Source organism: Erythrolamprus reginae, chromosome 1, assembly GCF_031021105.1.
Source record: "Erythrolamprus reginae isolate rEryReg1 chromosome 1, rEryReg1.hap1, whole genome shotgun sequence".
Taxonomy (NCBI): domain Eukaryota; kingdom Metazoa; phylum Chordata; class Lepidosauria; order Squamata; family Dipsadidae; genus Erythrolamprus; species Erythrolamprus reginae.
The window spans coordinates 40,908,556-40,922,927 of record NC_091950.1 but is presented as its reverse complement, the minus strand read 5'-3'; the positions used below and the strand labels follow the sequence as shown (position 1 = coordinate 40,922,927).

General features: G+C 37.5%; 1 protein-coding gene across 14 annotated transcripts in view; it reads right to left on the bottom strand.

The window, feature by feature from the left end:
• Positions 1–14,372, bottom strand: part of LRRC9 (leucine rich repeat containing 9) — a 71,067-nt gene that overhangs the window by 25,178 nt on the left and 31,517 nt on the right. For 11 of the 14 annotated variants that reach the window (XR_011558997.1, XR_011558998.1, XM_070750385.1 and 8 more), the window contains 9 exons: positions 12,783–12,902; positions 9,284–9,475; positions 7,907–8,032; positions 7,130–7,261; positions 5,553–5,730; positions 4,502–4,722; positions 3,448–3,570; positions 1,959–2,089; positions 895–1,003 (listed from right to left, as the gene is read on the bottom strand). Coding sequence is in view for 10 of the 14 variants with exons in the window: in XM_070750385.1 (XP_070606486.1) it covers positions 895–1,003; positions 1,959–2,089; positions 3,448–3,570; positions 4,502–4,722; positions 5,553–5,730; positions 7,130–7,261; positions 7,907–8,032; positions 9,284–9,475; positions 12,783–12,902 (1,332 nt within the window). In the remaining 4 variants the exon portion in view is untranslated. The remainder of the gene's footprint in view (positions 1–894; positions 1,004–1,958; positions 2,090–3,447; positions 3,571–4,501; positions 4,723–5,552; positions 5,731–7,129; positions 7,262–7,906; positions 8,033–9,283; positions 9,476–12,782; positions 12,903–14,372) is intronic. The other 3 variants (XR_011559001.1, XR_011559003.1, XM_070750403.1) reach the window with 1 other exon arrangement.

The window sequence follows — 14,372 nt, the reverse complement described above, 5'->3', positions numbered from 1 at the left end:
GCTGGAAGTTTGTTCCAAAGATCTACTACTCTTTCAGTAAAATAATATTTTCTCATGTTGCTTTTGATATTTCCCCCAACTAACTTCAGATTGTGTTCCCTTGTTCTTGTGTTCACTTTCCTATTAAAAACCCTTCCCTCCTGAACCTTATTTAACCCTTTAACATATTTAAATGTTTCGATCATGTCCCCCCTTTTCCTTCTGTCCTCCAGACTATACAGATTGAGTTCATTAAGACTTTCCTGATACGTTTTATGCTTAAGACCTTCCACCATTCTTGTAGCCCATTTTTGGACCCGTTGAATTTTATCCATATCTTTTTGTAGGTGAGGTCTCCAGAACTGAACACAGTATTCCAAATGTGGTCTCACCACGCTCTATATAAGGGGATCACAATCTCCCTCTTCCTGCTTGTTATACCTCTAGCTATGCAGCCAAGCATCCTACTTGCTTTTCCTACCGCCCGACCACACTGCTCGCCCATTTTGAGACTGTCAGAAATCACTACCCCTAAATCCTTCTCTTCTGAAGTTTTTGCTAACACAGAACTGCCAATGCAATACTCAGATTGAGGATTCCTTTTCCCCAAGTGCATTATTTTACATTTGGAAACATTAAACATAAAAATTTAGACATGAGCTACCCGCAGTGTTCTCTCATTTCTCTTTAGAGGAAACTTAAAGCAACTACTGTGAATATTTCCTTATATTCCCAATATTTTTGTGGCACTTAATTGTAAATATTTTTGATAGGCAATATTGCCCAAAATGAATAAATGAAGTAATAAACAAGCCATATGAAGAAATAATCATTGTGACAGTAATATGAAATAGCTAAAACATATATCAGGGTCAATACTATTAGAATATCTACTACGCATGATAGGAAACTCACCTTAATATTAGGTAGGAAGATCAAGCCACTGAAAGAGGTAAGATTATTGTTCTGTAAATTCACACTAGTGATGTTCTTAAACTGGTCTACTGGCACAAGATCTACCATTCTGAGTCAGACAAAAAGGGCATTTGGGGGAAAGAGGAAGTAAATGAAACATGGTGCTTTTTCTGAGGCAAACTTTAGAGTAGTACAAATATAAACATTGGTTTATTTCTTTGCAAATCTAATGCATTTGGATTAAAGGAAACACTTTCTGCCGTTGCAGGTATTTACTTATCCAATCTAGAATTGTATAACTTGACTAGTGGAAATACTGTAGGTCCCAAGCAGATCACATTAGTATAGTTATACATCTAGGATTTATTAAAAACATGTATAGGATAGTAGGTATTGGTATAAACATAAGCAAAGTAGTTAGAGGTAAATTTGGACAATAGGACAGTAAGACAGGGATGGTAGGCATAATGGTGCGCTTATGCACACTCCTTTCAGGCCTCTTAGGTATGGGGTGAGGTCGACCATAGAAAATCTAAGGTTAAAGCTTCTGGGTATGGGGAAGAAACCACAGAGTCAGGTAGTGCATTACAGGCATTGATCACTCTATTGCTAAAGTCGTATTTTCTGCAATCGAATTTGGAGCAGTTCATATTGTGTGCTTATGAATTATTGTGGTTGGAGCTGAAGTATTCACTGACCAGTCCAAGTTTTTTCAAAAAATAAAACAAACCTAAAGCATCTGGTTAGTGGAATTGTTTTTAGAAACTGTTGCACCAATAATTTTTAATATACAGTAGAACAAATAAGTATTAGCAGTAAGGTGCTTTTTAAAACTCCATTGACATCTCAGCCCCATCTTAATATATGACTTAGACACACCCCTATTTCTCAGTCTAATCTACTTCACAGTTTAAAAAGGTATTAGGAAGAAAAGAGAACCACTGTAGGATAGTAGGATCAAATGCAATAATTAAACATCAAATTAATAAAAAATAGGAATTGATAGTACAGAAAGATGAATTATCATAAAGTTATTTTCACCTTAATATCTGAAATCAATTCACCTGATCATAGAGGCTGTCCAGTTTAATTCTTGCATTTTGCTGAAGTTTGAATGGCCCAGTCTTTCTGCCACCATATCAGCATTAAGTTTGCCACCAAACTGATCTTTCGCATTTTCTATTTCAGCTGCTTCCTATATTAACAGCATTTTAAAATGTAAGCTGAAAATGTATGTAGTATTAAATATAGCTGAATTACAACCCCCAAGGAATTATGATTAATGGCTTCACTTAAAGTGGTGGGAAATATTTATTGGGATACCATGTCATTAGGCTCTGTGTCGAGCTTTGTGTTGTTCAAGATTTTTATTAATGACTTGACTAATGGAGTTAAAGAGATGCTCTTTAAAACTGGGGAGAACATAATTCTCCAGAGTTTTTGTCTGTTCTAACTTCCACTGCACTCATATAATCCATCATATTCTGATTTCTCTTCCATAATCACCTATCTTTTTTTCAGAATCTCATCAACTCCATTCAACCACTTGTTTCCTGGACTTTCTCCTCCTGTAAGACCTATTCAGTGTTCCTTTATTTCATTATGCAATTAAATCATCCTTATTTTCCTTATTTGACTATAACACATCAGCATACTGTACCTTCTTCATTCTGATCATTCATTTTTGTACTGAAACCAGTTTTATTCAGCATTTATTCATTCATGACCCCATCTCATCTTATTTTACCTATGAGCATTTCTTAAGCACCCTATCTCCATTCCATTCAATTTACTATTCTATACTGTTTCTCTAGAGATCCCTCGTCCCATTTCCATGAAGCCACCTGGGTAGAAATGATCTTTTATTTCAACAAATATTTTCTTTTTAACACACTACTAACTCAATCTTTCTACCAGCGTTTGCATATCTTAACTGCTCTCTGCTTTTTCATTTTTAGTAAACAGTCTACTAACGTATACACATTTAAGGACAATCAGTAATTAATTTACAATCACAATTGAGACCAGAACACTTATTACAGTTATAATTGTTGGAGGATATATGAGGGTATGGGTGGCTGATGAGGCCAGAACAAGGCCAAAATAGATCTATCCTAACCTCCCTTAATTTTCAAATTCAGCAAAAACATGTGGCATATACAGAATATAGTTTGTTGGCTATGAATAAATTAATTAACTGCCTTGGATATGGCCCTGGATTGGGCCGAGAGGCAAAAGGAAGCATTGAGCTCCTCCCATATTTGGTATACTAGGGTGATTCGACAGAAAAAAAACCCATATAACACTTCCCTAGTACAAAGCTGAAGGGATTAGATACTGTAGCCTAGAGGTTAATTCTCTGCTTTACAAGGCAAAGACTGTAAATTCAAGGCCGAAATAGATCGATCCTAGTAGTCTCCCTTAGTTTTGAAATTCAGCAAAAACATGTGGCATACACACACACACATTTATTCATGTCTGTCTTTGTCTGTTTATCTATCTTTTCATTCTCCCCCTTGTTTTTCTCTTTCAAACTTGACATTTGAAACTTACCACAGCAACGCCATCCAAGGCTTTCAGAGAAGGAATTTGAAAAATGACAAAAAGGCGGTAGTTTTCTTGCTTCCAAACAATCAAATTTCCATAAAAGTCCAGTATAGTTAGATTATTGAGCCCCTAGGAAGCAAATAAATTAACTCAAAATTAAATGTGCAATTAAAGGGAGAATCCTAAAACAATGCTTTTGAGGTGGATTACAAAACATGAAATGTAATAAGGATTGCTGTTTGTGGTGGAAGAGTTTATATGGAAGAGTTTATTTAAACTTTTCATACATTTTAATGCCTCAAAATGTTTTAAAGGAATTTGTGTTTTAAGTAGAAATAATTAATATCTTCTTGGCATCTACACAGACCAAAGCTGCCTACTTAGGAATCAATCTGCATTGCTAGCAAAAACATTGAATTCTGATTTGAATACTTTTTCTACAGACATTACTTGTTAAATATTTTTAATACAATGGAATCACTGCTGCCATCTACTATTAATGTTTTGATAATAAATAAAAAGGAGTAAGAAATGAATAATGAACTATAGTTCATTATAATTTTTGGAATTATTGTAATTAAATATTTTGCCAACACACCTCTATAGAGAATTGAACTATATGTCTTCTTTTTTTTTGGTTAAAAGGTAAAAAAGTGCAAAAGGAAAAGTATTAATGGGAAAAGTGCATGGGGAAAAATGCCTCCTTGTATGTCAATACAAATTGGGCTAGAGCGGTTTTGAACTTTGATGCAAGTATGCAATATTAATGTAATATCTTAAGAAACTATTATTTGTTAAATAATAGCTGCTCAACTCATAAGACTTTATTTTTCTTACTTCACAGCTACATTTTAGGCAGTATCAGACTTCCATACTCTAATGCACTTAAAATAGATTGAGACTATATTTTCCTAATTCTAAGTCAGAATGCTGTCCCTGAATTCTGTATATTAATGATTTATAGGATGGCAGGTAAGAATAAACAATGTAGAATCTGTCACTGATGATTTTTGTTCATAGTTTAAAGGAGCAACATCTTTACTTTAACATCCAAAGTTACCTTTAATTGATATATTTCTTGGTTTGAAGACACATAGTTATTGCTGATGTAGAGTTCAATGAGTGCATAGGCCTTTTGTAAACCTCCCAGTGACGTGATCCGGTTGGTTTCAAGAGAAAGGTAATGGAGGTGCGACAGGTTATCAAAGACATTTCTCTCCAGGCTGGTAAGGTGATTGTTGTTGGCACTCAGTCGCATGAGTTTGGAGAGTTTTGAAATACCTGGTAAAAGAAAAAGAACAAGCTTTCTGAAGAAATAGGAAACAGTAAGAGAACAGCATCACAGTAAGTAGAGAACAGACAGACAAGGAATCATGTTGATCTACAACTTCAACTCCTCTTCTCTAACTAATACAGGCGTGGGTTCCTCCCGGTTTGGATCGGTTTGCCCAAACTAGTAGCAACCTGCTGGTGATGTCATGATGATGTCACAAACTTGGTTTGGTCGATGCCTGTCCATGAGCACCGCTATCTTTTAAAAAAAACATTTTTCAATTTTGGGGGAGGATTTTTTTGAAATACTGGAATTAGACAATTTACAACTACTTCGCCTCCAAACTGATCTAAATGTAGTTCATAAAATCATATACCAAAATGTCCTTCCTGTTCATTGCTTCACCTTCAACTGCAACAATACACCAGCATGTAATACATTCAAACTAAATGTAAACTGCTCCAAGCTCGACTGTAGAAAATACAACTTCAGCAATAGAGTGATCAGTGCCTGGAATGCACTACCTGACTGTGGCTTGTTCCCCAAAGCCCCAAAACTTTAACCTTAGACTGTCTACAGTTGATCTCCCTCCATTTCTAAGAGGTCTGTAAGGGGCGTGCATAAGCGCACCATTGTGCCTACCATCCCTGTCCTGCTGTCCTATTGTCCTCTTTTATCGTTACTTTTTTTACTTATGTTTATAGAAACTACTACTATCCTATACATGTTTGACAAAGAACCAGACAAACAAATAAATGATAGCTGTGCAGGTTTTCTGGTAAAAGCTACCATATCCCCAAAGTACAGCTGTACAGAATTAAAAACAGAAATATATTACCTTCAAGGTTGACAATGCAGTTTCCATCTAATGTGAGTTCCTCCAGATTAAGGCAATTATCTAAACCGTCTATTTTAGTCAGATTATTGTTGCTGAATGATGCCCATCGCAAATTCTCTAACTGTTCTAACCCGCTGATTTTACAGAGATGCTGTCCATCCAGATCTAATACAGTAATCTGTTTGCGGGAAAAGAGCAACACACAACTTCCTCTATAACAAACATTAAGTGACTATAATAGCAACTATAATATAAGGGGAACTGGGTTGGGGAGTGCCTTGGGAGTGTTGGATGGTATGCCATATCCCCTTCTCTCTGATCACTCCATTGCAGCCATTTTACTCCAGTCTGCCTTCTTCATTAGTTCCTTTCATCTCCCACTCATCCTATTTTTAATACCAACTTTTCCCTGGGTTTCCAAAAAGTTAGAGTACAGCAGACCAAGAATCAGCCAATGTAATGTAATAACTGTTGGGTATTGGCTGAGGAAGACCCTGGGTTAGTCAATTTTAGTCAATTTTTTTTCAGCCTAATTTATCTCAGAAGGCTACTATGAGAGTAAAAATGGATAACACATCTGCACTTTGCTGGAGATTTTGGAAGGGAAGAAGTGTGGGGCCTAGGTGTATTACACAAAGAAGTAAAATTACAAGTAAAATTTGTCTGGTGCACCAGTTGCGGCCCTATTTGGATCGGGAGTCACTGCTCACAATCACTCATGCCCTCATCACCTCGAGGCTCGACTACTGTAATGCTCTCTACATGGGGCTACCTTTGAAAAGTGTTCGGAAACTTCAGGTCGTGCAGAATGCAGCTGCAAGAGCAATCATGGGCTTTCCCAAATATGCCCATGTTACACCAACACTCAGCAGTCTGCATTGGTTGCCGATCAGTTTCCAGTCACAATTCAAAGTGTTGGTTATGACCTATAAAGCCCTTCATGGCACCGGACCAGACGATCTCAGGGTCTACCTTCTGCTGCACGAATCCCAGTGACCAGTTAGGTCCCACAGAGTGGGTCTTCTCTGGGTCCCGTCAACTAAACAATGTCGCTTGGCGGGACCCAGGGGAAGAGCCTTCTCTGTGGTGGCCCCGACCCTCTGGAACCAACTCCCCCCCAGAGATTAGAATTGCTCCCACCCTCCTTGCCTTTCGTAAGCTTCTTAAAACCCACCTCTGCCGCAAAGAATGGGGGAACTGAGATACTCTTTCCCCCTAGGCCTTCACAATTTTATGCATGGTATGTCTGTCTGTATGTATGTTTGGTTTTACAATAAGGGTTTTTAACTGTTTTAATATTGGATTGTCATATGCTGTTTTACTACTGTTGTTAGCCGCCCCGAGTCTACGGAGAGGGGCGGCATACAAATCCAATAAAATCAATCAATAAATCAATCAATAAAATGTAGTAAGTGAACACAAGAGCAAAAGATGTGACATCCTGCCAAAAGATAATATAAAGAGTGTAAAATTATTCCACTTAATAGAAACTGGATAAAAAAGTAGAAGGGCCTGGAATATTAACAAAAGGGAAGGACTATGTAGTAAAATCCCCATTTTCCCTCCACACGCCTTACGCTAGAATGCCAGTTGTTCTGAAATATATCCACTTTGTTATTGCTTATCTGACTCAAGATTTTGGCATACGGCAAGACACTAAGGATATGCAGCTTCTCCTGATCTGTCCGAGAATACTCTATCAGAGACATCTGGAGAATAAAGACAATCAGATTAAGTGGTACATTAAAATAAAAACATATGTTGCACATTTCAATTACAAGATTATACAATTTAGTAATTTTCAGTTATTACATACACTGTTAACTCTGCCTTTAGTTCTATCTGTGAGGTATAATAAAAATTCTCCACCAACCTCATCTCTCCTTTATCCGAAAGGATTTTTTTTCTGCTTTCTAGTTACATATCTCACAGATTTGAGATTACAAATGGTAGTCCTATATACAAAAACTAAAAGGGAATAATTTTCTGAAATGGGTTATTTTGTGAATAATTGACTCCAAAATGCCTCAAATGTCCATAAAGTATAATATTCCTAGAAAACAATTACACAACGTTGAAGCATAAAATAACTCTGAGTCAGCAAGGGAATTATACCATGGGCAATTCAAACATATTCTTTCAAATAATACTGAGAAAAAAATATCCTAGTTAAGTGCTGCTCCAGTTCATAAAACTCAAGGCATATTACATTATGTTTTCCATGATGTCATTAAAAACCTTGCATTTTTAAAAACAGCAATAACCATGATGACACTTAAAGCTAGATTTCAATTTGCCTATAATGTTGTAAGCCATGTACAATTATCATTTTAAGGAACAAAGAACCATCAAACCTCAGTGATTTTGGAGTCTGTTATATATTGAATAGCAGCTGCTGCCTCTTCCCCAGTAATCAAAATTCCATCAAGGTGCCTCAGAGCTCTCAACTGACCAATCACACTCAGGCGCACAGAGGCTGGCTTTGGGAGAAGAAAAACAGACAGTGGGATGCTGTGCTCTAATTTCAAACTCTTCAATGATCACCTCTGCCTGGAGTAATCAGCTTCAGGCTACTTCCACAGCTTGCTTCTCTTTCCTTCTCTCTCTCTCTACTGCTCTCGGTCCTGCTTACAACAAAATCTTTCTAACATACTTCTCTTATTAACACCAATATTGTTTTTATTTCAGATTCCAGTTCTAACTTTTAACTCCATGTCACACTAGTTCAAATGCCTCTTTGTGGCATTTTTATTAAAAAAAATAACTTCTGCAAAAACACATTTAAAATTTCTTCTTTCTTAAGAAATGGATGGAGTTAAAACATTCATTGCTGCAGGCTTGACACACCTATTTTAGTCTTATATTATTTTAAACAGGACAAAATTGCGCAGCTTAAAATTACCAAGAAACGAACAGAGTGCTGCACATGATCTGTAATCTGCTCAAGGCTGCATTTTATGATGGAAACAAAGAACATCAGAAGTTGGACCAATTTAAGCTTCTTTTAAAGAGCTATTGATTGCCTTGATTGCTGAAATGCAAATCCTCTGCTTTATAATCATACATTGATTTTTTCCAATTGTAGAATACTTTTTAAAGACAATTGTTCTTCTAGAAGGAGTAACAGGCAGCAGACCCAGAAATGATTGTATTCATGACAATGTGAAACATAGAAACATAGAAGATTGACGGCAGAAAAAGACCTCATGATCCATCTAGTCTGCCCTTATACTATTTCCTGTATTTTATCTTAGGATGGATATATGTTTATCCCAGGCATGTTTAAATTCAGTTACTGTGGATTTACCAACCACGTCTGCCAGAAGTTTGTTCCAAGCATCTACTACTCTTAAGCATCTACTAATCTTGTCATATCAAGGAAGCAACTTTCTGTTCATAGCCACAGGCCCTATCCTTTGGAATAGTATATACTGTATCTCCCATCCTGATGTACATGTGACTCTAATTCTTCAATTTTTTTCCTGATGTTTCTTATGACCTGGCTCTTTAGTTAGAGTCTGTGAAGCCCTGGTCATTTTAATTTGTGGTCTGGGTGGGTTTGTTATTTGCCTTTGTCTATAAGGTCACTTTTCTTCAAATTATTATTTTTTGAAATACTGTAAGCCACTCAGTCTTTTTGGAATTGACTGGCCATGAAATCCAATAAATAAACTTTGATTAAAGAAGACTTACATATAATGCAGTAACAACTGCAGCTGATTGAAATGTACCTTATGCCATGGATTATGCCTGATATCCAAGCTGAGCAACATCGGTGTATGTTTACGCAAGACCCCAATTTCTTCCGCTGGCTTTTTCAGCTGATTCCAGCTCAAGTCCAAATACTTCAGTTTGTTTAATCCTCTAATGCCTTCAAGAGTTATGACATGGTTATGGCTGGCATCAAAATATTCCAAGCTGGGCTATAAAGTATAAAAGCAATGGTAAATTCAATAGCTTTCATAACTTTTATTTCCCTCTCTCACCTCTTCTTTCAGCCATTCTTCACTTTCCTTCCCAATGCTTTTCTTTTAGCCCATCTGTATTAGAATTTTTATCCACTTTTCCTGCTATTTTTCTTATAAGAATAAAAGAAGAATGTTGCCTGCATATAATGTATTTCTGTCTGTGATAAAATGATTGGCATATGCGAATGGATAAAAATTAATTTTGCAAATTAGTTATCTTACTTTACCAGCAGTTCATAACTAGTTATTTATTCAATTAAGAGACTGGAGGAAAGTGTAGAGTGAAGTATATGTAGTCTTGAGGAGACTGCCAGGAGACCCAAGAGCTATCTTTACGCATGTGAAGGACGGTCATAAAAAATAAGACACATTATTCTAGAAACAATGGGTATAAATTAGAAGAAAGTAGATTATAAATGGACATCAGAATAAAACTATTAACCATAATGGAATAGACTGTATTCAGGAAGGCTATGGAGTGGGGAGTGGACAGTGATGGACTCCTACAGGTACAGTCAGGTATGCAGAACCAGTAGAAACATTTTGGTCAAGTACGCAGTACCGGTAGAAAAAAATTTTTTTTCCCCTTCTGGGCTCTGGATGTTTTTCCTATTGCAGTAAATGAGGTTGAATGTGTATAATTTTATAAGAGCTGTGCATGCGTGTGTGTGTACATACACATACAGTTTATATAGTAGATAATGTATATTTTTGTGTGCCTGCGTGTAATATGTATTTACACATATGGCATATATACATAGAATTAAACAGTATATTTTGGATGTTCAGAAATAGTAAACAGATAGGGAAATTGTATCTCTTTGAGGCGAGGAGAGGCCAGGCACCATAGCCCTAATCCAAACACTTGACGTGAGTGACCTCAAACTTAAGCCACCTTTAAGCCAGTCGCATGACTGTTAAGCCATCCCCGGTCACATGATCATCAAGCCACTCCTACCTGGTCACATGGCCAGCAAACCACACCCACAAAATAAGCCACGGCCACAGTGTGATAGTAAAAATTTTTGTAGCCCTTCACTGGGAGTGGGCATTGGTGCCTTTAAGTCAGTTTTTCTTTTTATTGTTGGTAATTGCCTGGACTAGTTCCTATACATTTCTTGGCAAGATTTTTAAAAAGTGGTTTGCATAACTCCCTCCTAGGGCAGAGAATGACTGGCCCAAGATCATTCAGCTGGCTTCATGCCTACCGCAGAAATAGAACATGGTCTCCTGGTTTCTATCCTGATGCTTTAATCACTATACTGGCTCTTGCTTTCAGGAATTACTGGATTCTTGACACTTCCTGTATCTACCATGTTGAGTTGACAACTTGTTGACTTTTGCTGGCTAGGAAGACAGCTTTTGTGAGGGGCATTGCTGTTGGATGCTGGATCCGAGCTAAAATAATCTCTTTCGGACAACCCACCTCTGCCGCCAGGCATGGGGGAACTGAGATACTCTTTCCCCCTAGGCCTTTACAATTTTATGTATGGTATGTCTGTATGTATGCTTGGTTTTATAATAAGGGTTTTTAACTGTTTTATATGCTGTTTTTATTACTGTTGTTAGCTGCCCCAAGTCTACGGAGCGGGGCGGCATACAAATCCAATCAATCAACCAACCAATCAATCAACCAACCAACCAATCAATCAATCAATAATAAATAAATAAATAAAAAATATATAGTTGATTTTCAATGTATTTAAAATATAGATTTGGGGGGGGGCAGGAATTATGGAGGAAAAAAGGATTTTGGAAATAATGAATTAAGGAAGTCAGAGAGATTTGGAATAACAGTTCTGAGTTATTTAGAAGATATTTTCTCATAGAAAAATTGAGTTAGCTTTCATTTCTTTTTGATAAGCAGTCCTTGAAAATTGGACATTAGAGACCAAATTATAAAGAAAATGGGGAAGAAATTCTTAGTGTACACTTTTGAATACCTTTCAGTCACGTTTTTGGACATTATAGATTAAATGGTTGATAAAATTGAGCATGTTCTAATGAAGTTGTTGACACAGTTGGCAGACACATTCTAGTGAACAATAATAAGCTGCAATGGATGTCTATTTTGAAGGGGATTTAAATGTAATACAAATGGATTTGATGGATGACTCATTCCTTACAGGAGATAAACAGATATTAAATCAGGAAAGTGAACCGTATTTTTTTTCCTTTGGATAGAGAAAAGAGCTCTGCTAAGGGATAAAAAGAGTTACAAGATAACAGAGGAGAAGCATGAAACATTCACCAAAAAGTCAAAAAGAGTTGAAATTCTAAAAAGGACAAGAGATGATAGATAAATATTTTTTTTTACTTGGTGGTTTTTTATTAAGTGCTAGGAGGGGAGTAGAAAATAGAAATTAGGAAAACAATATTATACCGGTATATATGCTGAAATATAGTAGAACATATTATAATTGTAAAAAGGATGTTCAGACTTTAGAAAGAATACAGAGAAGAGCAACAATGATGATTAGGGTACTGAAAGCTAAAACATATGAAGAATGGTTGCAGGAACTGGGCATGGCTAGTTTAATCAAAAGAAGGACCAGGGGAGACATGGTAACAGTGTTCCAATATCTTAGGGGTTGCCACAAAGAAAAGAAGGGGGTGTGGATCATTGATGTCGCTATACCAGGTGACAAATTAATGAAAAACAACAAGAAGAATGTAGCCGATATCCGGATCTTAAAATCGAACTACAACAACTGTGGCATAAACCAATACAGGTTGTCCCAATACTAATCAGCACACAGGGTGCTGGGCCAAAAGACCGCAGCTGGCATTTGAAAACAATAAACATTGATAAAATCACAATGTCAGTTGCAAAAGACCACCGTACTTGGATTTGCACGCATCATACAAAAATACATCACACAGCCTTAGACGCTTGGGAAGCGTTTGACTGTGATATAAATCTTGTTTGCATATAAATCTTGTTTGCTGTGTATTACTGTTTTTTTGTGTGAATATAACAATAACAATAATAATATCAATTTTCCTTCACCAGAAGTCACTTGCAAATACCTGTACATGGAATTAAATTGGTCTTTTATTCACAGAAGAATTTTGGGGAAAGATAAGCAAAAAGCATTTTTGGTGCTTCTGTTATCCTTTCATCCCCATTTCACTTCCTCCAAATTATTGAAACACCCCTCTCCCCTCCCCCCCCCCCCCCGGCAGTAATTTTGTCCTCCAGAATAGAGAGAGGCATTTACCCAAGCTGTAAAAATTTTATGAAAAAAAGCATTTTTCTTACCAAATGGTAAACATCATCTAAACAAGTAAATTCATTAAAACTGATAATAAGCTTGCGAAGTCCAGTGAGTCTGGAGATATCTCGGAGTTTGGTAAGCCGGTTTCCATGTAGATTCAGAACCTATATTAATAGGAAAACAGGAATTGTTTATTGTTTATCCCCTTGAAGAGGAGCAGCATACAAATTTAATAAATTATTATTATTATTATTACCGGTATTATGATTATCTAAGGGATGATGGTTGAGTGTTGTACAAAGCTTTCAGAGCTAAATTGTTTGAAAACAACTATTGAAGTTTCCCTGGGGGGTGGGTGTCAAATTTATATATGCGTAGACACGTAGGAAGCTACAGTGAAGTAAAACAGTTGTCATGTCACAGGACACATGCTGAATCTGAAAATGAACTGGGGAAACCCAAAGCCAAGAATCACCGAAGGCTGATCAAACACAAGTTCTACATGAACAGCTGGAGCAATCTGATGGTAACAGTTTAAGGCCTCGAAGCCCTCAAAGCCAATAAACACAGTGGAGAGCAAAGGAAATACATTCTATGATAAGGTGACCAGATGTCCTGCTTTTGGCGGGATAGTCCTGCATTTGAACAATTTATCCCACGTCGTTTTTTAAAAGTCCCAATTTTTTTACAAACTGGACTGGCCACCTTACGCCTCCATCCACTCAAAGGGGAGAAAAAGTGGGGGGGGCACAGAGGGTCCCCGTTTCCTAGGGGGGGAAAGGCGCCTCCCCCACCCAGAGCGACCCTCTCCAGCCCCTCCAGGCACCCCCAACTCTCCCCTGTTGTCCTCGGTCCAGACTTCCTGGAGGGGCTCTGTGGCAGATCCCATGGAAGGGTGGGGGAAGGGCCCAGGTGGCGGGTGGGAGGGGAGCCCGGACAAGCCGCCGAGAAGATGAGGAGTCCGGAGAAGGAAAAGGAGGACAGAGAAAGAATCAAGAGGAAGATGGAGGGAAGAGAGGGGAGGGGAAGACCCCCAGTCCCTCCCTCTCCCTGGGCGCCTTCCAAAGGTAGGAGAATTGATGTCTGCGCTTCCCTCTTTAGGACTGTAGCAGCGAGGCGCAAGGACCAGCAGGCAGCTTGGTGTGGGGGAAGTGCTGAGGGGCCTTGTGGGAGACAGAATAGGGTTATCCAAACCTCAGGGAGAATAATGTTCTGTGGGCACTACAACAAAGAAATTGTATTATTTGGGTATCACTAGGTAACATTGTTTCTTGGAAGGCAACCAAACATACCCATTTTGTCAGAACATTTGGGCTTAACATAGGCAGGCAGTATTGTGAGAAATTAGATTATTCTTTTAGATTGTTTTCTTGTGAAACCTTTTCTCCCTTTTATCTAAACATGATCAGAACATATTTATTTTGTGAAATCTCCATATGTACTTTATTTTATCCCCAGTCCATCAATGTGACAGACTTAATTTGTCTTTATTTATTCCAGTGTTACAGTAGCATTTTCTCCATATTCCTTTTAAAGACATCCCCAAGTGCATAAGCATTGGCCTTTCCCATCTACTACCTTGGAGGGAAATCAGGTGATTGGTAATTACTGGAAACAGAAGCAATACAACCAAG